Source organism: Cetorhinus maximus, chromosome 1, assembly GCF_964194155.1.
Source record: "Cetorhinus maximus chromosome 1, sCetMax3.hap1.1, whole genome shotgun sequence".
Classification (NCBI taxonomy): Eukaryota; Metazoa; Chordata; class Chondrichthyes; order Lamniformes; family Cetorhinidae; genus Cetorhinus; species Cetorhinus maximus.
Genome location: NC_135879.1, coordinates 18,014,973 through 18,029,269, shown reverse-complemented (window position 1 = coordinate 18,029,269; position 14,297 = coordinate 18,014,973). Strand labels below are relative to the sequence as shown.

The 14,297-nt window shown below is 45.3% G+C and overlaps 1 protein-coding gene across 1 annotated transcript; it reads left to right on the top strand.

The window, feature by feature from the left end:
• The first annotated feature begins 367 nt into the window (after positions 1-367).
• On the top strand, positions 368-1,547 carry LOC144681812 (cytokine-like protein 1). The gene is made up of 4 exons (XM_078543872.1): positions 368-559; positions 639-683; positions 791-937; positions 1,159-1,547. The coding sequence occupies exons 1-4, from the start codon at positions 416-418 to the stop codon at positions 1,240-1,242; spliced, it is 420 nt and encodes a 139-aa protein (XP_078399998.1). The 5' UTR covers positions 368-415; the 3' UTR covers positions 1,243-1,547.
• Positions 1,548-14,297: the final 12,750 nt, after the last annotated feature.

Sequence of the window (14,297 nt, the reverse complement as noted above, 5' to 3'; positions counted from 1 at the left end):
ATGAGACTCTTGACATTCCGCCCAAAGAAATGTGCAAATTCCCAAATTTGATACAATGCTCCACATAATCAGAAACATTGCCCTTCATGGTGAAATTTTCTAAAATCATCCAGCAAGTGGCTCCGAAGTTTGGTTGGGAACAGATACCAGTGTCCGATTAATTCAATGTGATTCGCACTTGCGCCTCTTGGGAGGGAGTTCATCCAGACTGACGTCAACAACAAGGCAACAAGAGTCGTTTTCAATTCTGAATAGCGAGGGCGGAGAGGGGAGGGGGGGAGGTGGGGTGTAATAAATAGGATTCATAATTTGGCGCATGTTTCGTATTGGGCACACTTTAAATCCCTGCAAATATAAGAAGTGAGGCACCAACAGGGGGGCGGGGAAGTTCGCTTTAACGCAGGCTGTGCAGGTTATGGATTTGTTGAGGAAAATCGTTCTACTTTGTACCTTCCTTGTAATTACTGATTCTGCCCCGCCGACATGCTACTCTGCTGTTTTAAGATTGAGTAAAGGGATTATGGACTCTATGAACAGATTGGAGACGTTTTCGATCACGGTAAATCATAACCCAGCCTGCTGGTGAGATTCCTCGTTTGTCTTTGTACAGTCGCTAAATGAATGTGTTTCTCCCACAGAAACGCTGTCTTGCTCACCTGCCAAAGCTCTACATTGACGTGCATGTAAGTACTTGTGACTTTGGAGAAAGCAATAGCCTGGGTGCAATTGTTGCCTGGGTCGGCACTAATTAACCCTGGAATAGTAACTGGGATACATATTGACGTTTCAGAACTCCTGTGTGATGATCAAGCTCCGTGACCATCTCTACGCTTTGGAAAATCTCATCACTCCCCAGTGCAGGGAGCTAAAAAGGATCGCCTTCCTGAACGTGCGCATCAGGCGCTTGTACACCATGATCAACCGACTCTGCTACCGGGTAACGTATACTCTGCCTTTTCCTGTTCAGCAAGGGCTACAGATAGGGCTGTGCTGATCGCACTTGCGGGTGTGGGAGCTCCGCACCCAACAAGCCTCCAGCACTCCTGGTACACACCTCCTCATTCTTAGTTCGTTTCTAGTTCGGCGGTGGTGGGCGCGCTGACACCAGATTCACTCCAATACCTTCGGTGCCGTTTACCACCTTTTCTACTTTCACAGGACCTCGTGTACTTCACCGACGACTGCGCGGCACTGGAACGCCCACCTCCTCCACCAGAACCGCAGGACGAGCTCTTGAAGTGAAAATTTCAAAGTGGATTTACATTGAGCCCACAATAGTTAAAACCCCATCCAACCGCCTTAGAACATGGAATCCAAATCTACCGTATTATTTCAACCAAAAGGCACGATTTATGCACGGCTAGGGACGGCAATGTCCTTGCCGAACGATGGGCTGCTGTTTTGTATGCCGTGGGCAAATTAGTTACTAAATAAGTGTGTTACTTCATAGGAGGAGGGAGGAATGGGGATCTGAAGTTAGTATTTGCTAAATTCGACCTTCTGGTTGGTGCTGTAATGTACAAAAATAAACGAGGTAAGCAAAATAATGATGGTGCCTCTAGTGACATTGTATTCCCGCCTTGACTATAAAGCGAGGGTGAGGAGCTGTTGTACTACATTAAACCAACATTATTATAGAATTTTACACCATCCTGACCTGTGACGGCTCTTTCCAGAGCTATCAAAGTAGTACAAGCCCGACACTCCCCACCGCCACCTTTCAAAGTATATATCCAAACTGCTTTTGGAAACAACTGTTGCATCAACAAGCGCAGTTTCAGGATGAGTGTTGCTTCTGAAACCATATAACCATTTGTGTGAGAGCTGCAGCATTTATGCATCTGCCTCTTGGAGCTATTTTTCTTCCAGCACATGCATCTCCCACCCCCTCCCCGCCTCTCACACACCCCACAGTCTGACTCCCGGCTCTGTTTTCATGGAAAACTCTTCAATAACGTGCACTCTAAAAATGTTTCAAGAACTTATGCAGTTTGAATGTATCTGTCCTTCCTATTTCATTGGCAGTTTTTTTTTTCATGTTGTGGCTGTTGGTAGGTCGAGTGTATTATCTCCGTATTCAAAAAAGAAATTCATTTCAATTATATACTGTACATTACCGACTATGTGCTGTAACGCCAATCTTATTACATCTTTAGTTTCCGAAATTAAAGTTTACCAAATGCAATATCCCCATTTTTAATTACAATTACACATTACACGATTCATATTATTTTAACAAATCATTTGACATTTAAGAACTTTTGACCAAATGGATTTTTCTGACCTGGAGACAGCTGTCCATATAGGTATAGCAGTCTTGTCAAATTTTGTTTGATAATTGCTTGTTTGAATCACCTTGTAAAGTACCACCACATTAAAGGTGCTATATAAATGCAAGTGGTTATCACTGTTGTCGGTTTACTTGACACTTGAGCCACATAAGGAGATACAACGGCAAGTGGGAAAAAGCTTCGTCAATGAGAAAGGAAGGCTGCATTTAGAATGGGGTAAAGTGTGTCTGTGTGTTCCAATGTATGCCAACGGTTGACGTTGTTTGATAGCCATCTGTACTAGTTTTTCATCATTTTTAAAGCATGCTTTTAGGTTTTAAACCAGGATACATAAAAAGACATGCTATACTCACTGCAGGTTCTAGAAGAAGCACAAAGAATGGGGAAAGGCCTTGACTTAAACATATCTGCCCCTTTTTGACTTTGATAATGGCCTGAATTTTGAAGCAGTACTGATGGCATAACTGTTAGTATTGGTGGTCATTACTTCTCGGAAACTGACAGCAACTTCTGGGGTCCTTCATGTGCACAGGTAAGTGCGGAGACCCAGAAATCGCTGTCAGTGATTCCACATTTCTCCAGGGCGTACGCTGTTGCGATCTCCGCAGACTGTACTGAATTGGAAATCATCAAACTGGGTTCTGAAGAAGTTACAGCTTTTGGAAGCCATTGATTTTGGTCCCCACTTCAAATTCCGTTCCCTAACTACCGACTCCATCCCTCTCCCTAGCAACAGCCTGAGATTAAGCCAGTTTGTTCTCAATCTTGGTGTCACATTTGATCCTGAGATGATCTTCCAGCCACAAAATTATACTATCTCTAAGACCACCTAGTTCCACCTCCGTAACATTGCTCGTCTTTGGACTGCCTCAGCTCACCTGTTGCTGAAGCCCTCATCCATGCCTTAAATACCTCTACAGTTGACAATTCCAACACACTCCTGGCCGGTCTCCCAAATTCTGCCCTCTGTAAACTTGAAGTTATCCAAAACTTTGTTGCCCGTTTCTTAACTTGCAGCAAGTTCCATTCACCTATCATCCCTGTGCTTGCTGATCTATATTGGCTTCTGGTCAAGCAACACCTTGATTATTGCTGAAAAAAGAGACATGTTTAAGCTTTTCACCTTGCATTCCTGAGGACACTCGCAAGAATACCAATATAAGGGGAAAGCAACAATTTATACTGTATGTGAACAGAGTGCTGATTTGTTGGCAAGTGGCATTGCGATGGCGAATGCACCAATGATGGCAACTGACAGTCAAGCGTTGTTTGAAATTTAAACCAGGCAGCTTGACCTGATTGGTCAAGGCATTGCCCTATGGAATGAGTCAGCGAATGGCTGTCACTTATTTTGTTTAGCTGAAACAGGTGCAATGTGTGAACGTGTTCTTTCTGTCTGCAACGAACAGGGCCCTGTGTATTAATATATGTAGCTTCCAGCCCACACAAATGTGCCACACTGTGAGCTTGACTGACAATCTTAAATTGGCTGTCAGTGTAATTCTTAGCACACTGAGGATTATTTAGCAAATGTCCAGTTGCGGAATCGCAGCATTTTGAGCTTTGCAAGCACAGATCTGTACCCTGCCTTTGCAAACAGCGGCTGAGATATGCTGTTTGACATGATCTGCCAGTTTTTGGGATATACAGCCTACATACCCAGCATCACACTGGCACTGAAATTCATGTACCACATTACTCATTTGTGTGATAGGCAGAATGTCTTTTTGGCTTGATGGCAGCAATCTGTTACTGATGAATACCACTCGCGTTGCTACTGCACAGTAACAGCGTGAAACTGCTCGCTTCATCTGTTGCTCAAGTTTTTGAGATTCCTTGCCCTTCCAAGGTAATCTGAGGTAGACTGGGCAATTTTCAGGGCCAAAGGTGACAGTTGTGAGCCCATTCATGAGTTTGCATGATATACAACGCAAAATGATCTGATTGGGTTAGCCACTATCCTACAGGATGCCTTTAATGCGCCCAATTTCAGCATCAAGCTTGCATGATGAGCAAATGGCTTGGGCCCTATTTACAGGGTTGCTGATAAGGCCAACCTTATAGCGTGTGGAACTGTAATTGCCTAGTGAGGGTAGGCTTGCAGGAGACCATGGTAGAGAACCCGCTGGCAGATTTCTCAACTAGCACATCAAGGAAGGGGAGTTCATTTGGCCGCTGCATTTCATAGCTGAATTTGAGTGCAGGATGGAGCCCATTAAGATATGTTAGGAAATTGTTACATGCAGCTGTGGATTTAAATATAGCAAATGTATCATCCCCATTTCGGAAATATGCGAGGGGTAGAAGGTTAGGGGTCGTTCCATTTAAGACGCGATTCTCATGGAAACCAACAAAGATGTTTGCGAGAGCTGGGCCTAGAGGAGATCCCATGGCAACACCATCTATTTGGCCATACATGGCGTCATTAAAACTGAACTCAATTGTGCGAGTTGCCGAGTTCATAAATTCAATGAATACTGATTCATGCATGGTGGCGGGTCTAGATCGCCATGATATAGTGCTGCAGCGCAAATATCTATGGCTTCCTTAAGTAGGACATTGGTGAATAGGTTAGCAATGTCAGATGAGCACATGGACACAGCATTGCTATCGATATGCAAGCCCTGTATGGCCTTCGCAAATGTGGAGGAGTCCTTCGCCTGTATGTGGAATTCTCATTGTTGTTTCCAAATCCCTCTAAGATGCCTTGCCCCTCCCTGTCTCTGTCACCTCCTCCAGCTCCACAAAGCTCCGAGATATCTGTACTCTAATTCTAGCCTCTTGTGCATTCCCAATTATGATTGCTGCACCATTGGTGGCTGTGCTTTCATTTGCCTAGGCCCGAGCTCTGGAATTTCCTCCCTCCGCCTTGCTTTCGCCCTCTAAGGCTCTCCTTAAGGCCTGCCGCTTTGACCAAGCTTTTGGCCATCTGACCCAACATCCGCTCATGTGGCTCAGTGTCATTCTTTGTTACATAATGTCCCTGCGAAATGCCTTGGGACGTTTCGTTACCTCGAGGGCGCTCTGCGAATATAAGTTGCTGTGGTTCCACGTGCACGGGGGATTGTGATGGATAAAAACAAAAAACTACTGCGGATGCTGGAAATCCAAAACAAAAACAGAATTACCTGGAAAAACTCAGCAGGTCTGGCAGCATCGGCAGTGAAGAAAAGCGTTGACGTTTCGAGTCCTCATGACCCTTCAGCAGAACTGAGTAAAGTTAGGAGAGGGGTGAAATATAAGCTGGTTTAAGGTGGGGGGTGGGGTGGGGGGAGAGAAGTTGGGGGGGGGGGGGACAAGCAAGCAGTGATAGGAGCAGATAATCAAAAGATGTCACAGACAAAGGAACAAAGACGTGTTAAAGGTGGTGATATTATCTAAGAGAATGTGCTAATTAAGAATGGACGGCTGGACACTCAAGGTACAGCTCTAGTGAGGGTGGGGTGGAAAGACTGACAGGGCATTACAGGTATAGATTTAAAAATAATGGAAAAACGTGGGAAAAGAAAAATCTATATAAATTATTGGAAAAAACAAAAGGGAGGGGGAAGAAACGGAAAGGGGGTGGGGATGGGGGAGGGAGTTCAAGATCTAAAGTTGTTGAATTCAATATTCAGTCCGGAAGGCTGTAAAGTGCCTAGTTGGAAGATGAGGTGCTGTTCCTCCAGTTTGCGTTGGGCTTCACTGGAACAATGCAGCAAGCCAAGGACAGACATGTGGGCAAGAGAGTAGGGTGGAGTGTTAAAATGGCAAGCGACAGGGAGGCTTGGGTCTTTCTTGCGGACAGACCGCAGGTGTTCTGCAAAGCGGTGGCCCAGTTTACGTTTGGTCTCTCCAATGTAGAGGAGACCGCATTGGGAGCAACGAATGCAGTAGACTAAGTTAGGGGAAATGCAAGTGAAATGCTGCTTCACTTGAAAGGAGTGTTTGGGCCCTTGGACAGTGAGGAGAGAGGAAGTGAAGGGGCAGGTGTTGCATCTTCTGAATGGGCATGGGGAGGTGCCATAGGTGGGGGTTGAGGAGTAGGTGGTGATGGAGGAGTGGACCAGGGTGTCCCGGAGGGAACGATCCCTACGGAATGCGGCCGGGGGGGGGGGGAAGATGTGTTTGGTGGTGGCATCATGCTGGAGTTGGCGGAAATGGCAGAGGATGATCCTTTGAATGCGGAGGCTGGTGGGGTGATAAGTGAGGACAAGGGGGACCCTATCATGTTTCTGGCAGGGAGAAGGTGTGAGGGCGGGTGCGCGGGAGATGGGCCGGACACGGTTGAGGGCCCTGTCAACGACCGTGGGTGGAAAACCTCAGTTAAGGAAGCGAGTTGAGGCATTTCCGGGGGGGGGTCGGTGAGAGGGGGATGGGTGATTGGCTGTGGGTCCTTCCACACCCCCCCCCCCCCCCCGCTCTTTCACAAGGTTGAGTTGCTGTGGTGTGTGTGTGTTTGTGTTTTGAAAAGCGCGCCCAGTATCTATGCGCACCAATCACCTCAAGGCGCGTTCTGCAAAGGGGGTGGGGGGGAGGGGGTGATGACGTTACAAGAATCTCCATGGTTACCGGGACGTTACTGCAACATTGAAGTGCACTACCTGCATTGCTCTGGGAAAGGTTAAACACCTGGAGCCTTTGCTTTCTTCAGCTGTTTGTCTTTTCTTTTCAGAATTGGTCAGTAAAATACCCCGTCACATTCCCCGCCCGCCCGCCCGCCCTCCGGTAAATTTATTCATCTTAAGATGCCTTTCAGTCCAGAAAGGGACATCTGGCGTTTCTCCCCCTTTGTTTTGCCTTGTGAAGCCAATGAGACGCACTGAAAGCCCCCAGGTGGGCGCGGGCACCTCGCCGGGCGGGTTTAGTGTCGCCCGGGGGGCGGGGGCGGGGGCCGCGAGCGGCTTGAACCCCCCGAGTCGGGAATGAGCGCGGATCAGCCCGAGCCCTGCTCCGGGAGCCAACCTGAGCTTCGACATTGCTGCGCCCCGATTTCCGATCACGCCGAAGGTGCGCGGCGGCCGCGTGATGTCTGGTGCAGCGACAGGTCACTCGACCTTTGCAGGAAAGACCTCGCCTGCCTGAAGTGTGACATGCCGAGATGTATCGAGGTAAAAACTCGGGTTCCCCCCACCTCTCCTCCCCTCCCCCGGCGTCGCTACTTTGTTCCACGCGTTGTTCCTGCAGCTCTGCGCTTTTGTAGCCAAACAATAAGTTCACAGGAGGTCCTGATTGAGCTCCAACTATTTGCTGTTTCTCTATAAAAAAAGATATCGAACAAGTCTGTGTTCTTGAATGGAACACATTTTCCCTCATCAATTTGACACCCAGTTCTGGCAGCTCTTCCAACCTTTGTTCGCTTCTTATTGTGATTCCTACAGTTTGGGGCGAGGATGCATTCACAGGCCGTTTTGAGCATAGCAGGAGAGCGACTTTCTGCTAACGATGACTGTGTTGAAACTCTTTCGAGTTATCAACAGTCACAGATTGCAACTCTTTCGAATACAGTCACAGTTCTTGGTTTCCGGGAGTGGGACATGAACCCACAACCCTCTGATTCAAAGGCGAGGGTGCTATGAACTGAACCGCAGCTGACACCTCATGACTGTGTTGAACGCTGTCGGTGTCGGCTTGCACTGACCCGCGGACCTGTAAGTTGTAGCGCCCCGGGACGCTGGGATTTCACGTTGCAAACCGCAGTGTGGACTCGGGTCCTCAGTGACTGGAGCATGCACTGTAAGGCTGGCACTCGTCTGCCAAACGTGGAGGAAATAACGTGAGATATCCCTGCGGTTTGCCCTTCCTGGGGACAATAATCGTAAAACAGTTTGAATCTCTTGTATTTACCAAACGGTCTTTTGCATATATGATGTGAGGAATCTTGTCACATGTCTCCACATAAATCCATGAAGTAGAATTGGGTTTTGGAGGTATTAATATGCTGTTAATTGGGATAAAATTTGTACATCCATCAACCTCTGTCCCTCTATTTAGGCCTGCAACGTTCAATTCCACCCACATTTAGCCTTGGCCTAGAACCTTTAACTCACCATTTAAAATATGTTGTCACTCACTGATATCACCATCAGGAAAATAGCTCCAACTGTTATGAAATCTGGAGAAAATGGCTGATCATAATCTCCTCATAGGAGACCTTGTGGCGCAGTGGGTAGCGTCCCTGCCTCTCTAGAAGCTCTGTGTTCTCATCTCACTGCAGGACTTGATGACCAAGGAAGGTGTGTTCATAACACAGCCAAACAAGTCGAGAATCACTTGTAAATCCTTCCAACATACACCCATGGCAGGCGGTAAGAGTGGGAGAGATTCCTAGTCAGCCTTGTGGTAGCGATAAATTGGAGCCTCTACCATCATTATCCATAGCTCCAGGCTACAGTATGCATGAAAAAGTGTATGCTGCCACACCAACTTAGACTCCTTGAGGGGTCGGCTGGTTGGATGGCTGGTGTGGATCAGATTCGTGCCAGCAGCATGGGGTTCAATCCCTATCCTGCCTGGGATGGATTCGCAAGATTATGAGGGGCATAAATAGGGTGGATAGGAAGGCACTTTTCCCATTAGAGGGGTTAATAACCAGGGGGCATAGATTTAAGGTAAGAGATAGAAGGCTAAGAGGGGAATTGAGAAGACATTTTTTCACCCTGTAAGTCTGGAACTCTCTGCCTGAAAGGGTGGTTGAGTCAGAAACTCTCATAATATTTAAGTATTTAGATATTCACTTGCATTGCCGTGGCCTCCAGGGCTATGGGCCAAGCGCTGGAAAATAGGATTAGCGTTGCTAGATCTTTGTTGACCGGTGTGAACACGATGGGCCAAATGGCCACCTTCTGTGCTGTAAGCGTCTATGAGTAACCTGCCTCCATCATGGTGCCTTCAGGCAGAGAGCTCAAGAAGAATCTTCTAATCTGACAGCACTGCTATACACAAGTTAACATGTATTTTTTTTCCTCCTTTTTCGCTTGATTCATAATTCATACATGACTAAGTGAGACATGCTGAGGTGACAAAGGACAGTAAACATGCCCTTCTGTATTTCAGCTGCAGGAATGGTCATAGCTGTTACGAGTTTGTACAATAATTGCTTTGGTTACCATGAATGACGATGCAGTCTTTACCCTGCAATTACTATCACATGGAACACAATTCAATACAATGACCCAAATCTCAGTGGTGAATAGTGGGAGTGTCCAAGCCACTCGGGGAGGAAAAGAGAGCTTGGAATTAAGGCTGCTAAGAGAAGTGTAGTGAATAAAAAGAGGGTGTTGGTGGTGGGCAGGAGAACATTAAGTCAAAACAATGGAGGATGGCACGCCCCGGAAATGAACGTCAATGTAAAGCCACTAAAAGCATCAGGGACCCCCGTCACCTCCACAAGATCCCACCCTTAGGACCTAACACCCCAGCGCAGCAGGCTAGTCTTGCATCGGGAGTATGAATGTATTAAAAATCTGTACTTGATTTCTCTATTTAAGAAAAAAAAGTGTACAAATGTACTTTGTGAACATTCTTACTGTCAAACACAAAATACATGTGCATTTCAAAAATTTTGCTGGAATTTTGTAACTTTAAATTCTAGTTTTCAATTATTGCAACTAAATTCTAATTGGAAGTGTGGTGGCTGTATCCAGCCCCAAACCATTTTCCTGCAGGTCAGACTGGAAAGTTAAGATAATTAAAAGCCCAATTAAAGGCAAGTTGTGTTCCTGATACCATTAAGCGTCTTCCTTAGTTTCAGCTAGGTCCCAGAAATTTGGGTGACTATGTATTTTATTTATTTATTCATTCACGGGATGTGGGCTTCGCTGGCTAGGCCAGCATTTATGGCCCATCTCTAGTTGCCCTTGAGAAGGTGGTGATGAGCTGCCACCTTAAAGCGCTGCAGTCCCTGTGGTGTAGGTTACACCTACACTGCTGTTAGGAAGGGAGTTCCAGGATTTTGACTCAGCGACAGTGAAGGAACAACGATACATTTCCAAGTCAGGCTGGTAAGTCACTTGGAGAGGAACCTCCAGGCGGTGGTGTTCCCATCCATCTGCTGTCTCTGTCCTACTAAATGGTAGTCATCGTGGGTTTGGAAGATGCTGCCTAAGAAGCCTTGGTGAATTCCTGCAGTGCAGCATGTAGATGGTACACACTGCTGCTACTGTGCGTGGTGGTAGAGGGAGTGAATGTTTGTAGATGTGGTGCCAATCAGCATTGTCCTGGATTGTGTCAAGCTTCTTGAGCGTTGTGAGAGCTGCACTCATTCAGACAAGTAGGGAATATTCCATCACACTCCTGACTTGTGCCTTGTAGATGGTGGACAGGCTTTGGGGAGCCAGGAGGTAAGTCACGCGCTGCAGGATTTCTAGCCTCTGACCTGCTCTTGTAGTCACCATATTTATATGGCTAGTCCAGTTCAGTTTCTGGTCAATGGTAACCCCCAGGATGTTGATAGTGGGGGATTCGGTGATGGTAAAGCCATTGAACGTCAAGGGACAATGGTTAGATTCTCTCTTGTTGGAGATGGTCATTGCCTGACACTTGTGTGGCGCAAATGTTACTTGCCACTTGTCAGCCCAAGTAATATGTGAACTCAACTGGCAGCCTCCTTTGTAGGAACTTGCACCTGTGCTTTCACTGGCTGTGATCTTCAGTTAGAAATGGGACCAGACTCCATTGCTTCCAGTCTCCAATCAACAGGACCTCTTAATTCTTCAGCAACGTAGCAAACAGTATTGTCCACTTGTCTCTGCTATACTGTGTCATCACCACAACCACTATTTGATGGCAAGTTGCAATCCTCCAAGAGTGGCTTCATCAACACATTTTCAGGCTTCATGAGCAATCTTTTCATGCAATGGCATCCAAACGCAGCATGCCCCTGTATGAATGCAAGATGTGTGAAATAAGTTTGTTCTGGAATTAAATGGTAATTATAATATTGTACAGTCCTTGCTGCTGACAACTTCAAATTTATTTATGTCCACAAAAGGCAAGATTTCCAACCTGGCCAATAACTACCCTATCAGTGTACTCTTGATCATCAGAAAAGAGATAAAAGAGTCGACGAACATATAAATTAGGAACTGGAGTAGGCCACTCGGCCCCTCGAGCCTGCTCCGCCATTCAATAAGACCATGGCTAATCAAATTTTAACCTCAACTCTCCATTCCTGCCTACCCCAGATAACCTTTCACCCCCTTGCTTATCAAGGATCTATCTACCACTGCCTTAAAAATATTCAAAGACTCTGCTTCCACTGCCTTTTGAGGAAGTGAGTTCCAAAGACTCTCAACCCTCTGAAAGAAAAAAATTCACCTCAACTCTGTCTTGAATGGGTGACACCTTATTTTTAAACAGTGACCCCTAGTTCTAGATTCTCCCAAAGAGGAAGCATCCTCTTCACATCAACATTGTCAAGACCCCTCAGCACCTTATATATTTCAATCAAATCGCCTCTTACTCTTCTGAACTCCATTGGATACAAGCCTAGCCTGTCTAACCTTTCCTCATGTGAAACCCCGCCCATTCCGGATATCAGTCTCGTAAGCCTTCTCCGAACTGCTTCCAATGCATTTACATCCTTCCTTAAATAAGGAGACCAATACTGTACACAATACCTGGACGCGGTCTCACCAATGCCCTGTATAATTGAAATATAACTTTCCTAATTTTGTACTCAATTTCCCTCAAAATAAACGATAACATTCTATTAGCTTTCCTAATTACTTGCTGTACCTGCAATTCATGCACTAGGACATCTAGATCCCTCTGCATCTTAGGGCTCTGCAGTCTCTCACCATTTAGATAATATGTTTCTTCTTTATTTTTCTTGCCAAAATGGACATTTTCTGACATTACACTCCATTTGCCAGGTCTTTGCCTACTCATGTAATCTATCAATATCCCTTTGTAGCCTCCTTATTCTTCATATCTTACTTTCCTATCTATCTTTGTGCTATCAGCAAATTCAGCAACCATACCTTCGGTCCCTTCATCCAAGCCATTTATATAGATTGTAAAAAGTTGAGGCCCGAGCATTGATCCCTGTGGCACACCACTGGTTACATGTTGCCAACTAGAAAAAGACCCTTTTATGCCTACCCCCTGTTTTCTGTTAGCTGGTCAGTCTTCTATTCGTTCCAATATGTTACCCCCTATACCATGAGCTTTTATTTTCCACAATAACCTTTGATATGGCATCTTATCAAATGCCTTCTGGAAATCTAAGTACAGTACATCCACTGGTTCCCCTTTATCCACAGCATATGTTAGTTCTTCAAAGAACTCCAATAAATTGATTAAACATGATTTCCCTTTCACAAAACCATGTTGACTCTGCCTGATTACCTTAAATTTATCCAAGTGCCCTGCTATAGCTTCTTTAATAATAACTTCTAACATTTTCCCTTTGACAGATGTTAAGCTAACTGGCTTGTAGTTTCCTGCTTTCTGTCTCCCTTTTTGAATAAAAGAGTTACATTCGCTAACTTTCAATCTAATGGAACCTTCCCTGAATCTAGGGAATTTTGGAAAATTAAAACCAACGTATCAACTAACTCCCTAGCCATTTTTTTTAAAACCCTAGGATGAAGTTCATTGGGACCCGAGGGCTTGTCAGCCCGCAGCTCCAACAACTTACTCAATACCACTTCCCTGGTGATTGTAATTTTCGTGAGTTTGTCCCTCACTTCCATTTCCTGATTTACAACTATTTCTGGGATGTTACTTGTATCCTCTATAGTGAAGACCGATGCAAAATACCTCTCAATTCATCTGCCATCTCCTTATTTTCCATTATTAATTCCCCAGACTCACTTCCTATAGGACCAACGCTCACTTTGTTAACTTTCCTTCTTTAAATACCTATAGAAACTCTTACTGTCGTTTCTCTCATATTCTAATTTTCCCTTCCTTATCAATCTTTTAGTCATTCGTTGCTGTTCTTTATATCCTGTTATATCCTGTCAAATCTTCTGACCTGCCAACCATTTTTGTGCAATTATGTGCTTTTTCTTTAAGTTTAATACAATCTTTAACTTATTTGGCTAACCACGAATGGTGGGTCCTCCCCTTGGAATATTTCTTTCTCGTTGGAATGTATATATTCTGTGTATTCTGAAATATCCCCTTAAATGTCTGCCACTGCATCTCTATGGACCTATCCTTAAATCTAATTTGTCAGTTCACTTTAGCTAGCTCTGATTTCATGCCGTCATAATTGCCCTTATTTACATTTAAAATACTAGTCTTAGATCCACTCTTCTCTCCCTCAAACTGAATGTAAAACTCAATCATTTTATGATCGCTACCTCTAGGGGTGCCTTCACTATGAGGTCATTAATTAATCCTATCTCATTGTACAAAACCAGGTCTAGACCCTCGTCCTGCCTGGTTGGCTCCAGAACGTGCTGTTCTAAGAATCTATGCCAAAAACATTCTATGAATTCCTCATCTAGGCTATCTTTGCCCATCTGATTTTTCCAGCCTATATGTAGATTAAAATCCCCCATGATTATTGCTGTACCTTTCTGACAAGCTCCCATTGTTCCCTCCTTTATACTCGGTCCTACCATGGTTACTTTTAGAGGGCCTGTACACTACTCACACAAGTGACCTCTTGCCTTTATCATTTTTCACCTCTACCCAAACCGTTTCTACATTCTGGTTTCCTGAGCTTAAGTCATTCCTCTCTATTGTGCTAATACCATCCTTAATTAAGAGACCCACCCATCCACTCCTCCACTGTCATTGACTGTGCTATCAAGTGGCACGTTCTCAGCAATAACCTCCTCATTGACATTCGGTTTGGGTTCCACCAGGGCCGCTCAGCTCCTGACCTCATTACAGCCTTCGTCCAAACATGGACTAAAGAGCTAAACTTAAGAGGTGAGGTGAAAATGACTGCCCTTGTCATCAAGGCTGCATTTGACTGAGTGAGCCATCAATGAGCCCTAACAAAACTGAAGTGAATGGGAATCAGGGGGAAAGCTCTCCATTGATGGGAGTCATACCTAGCACAAAGGA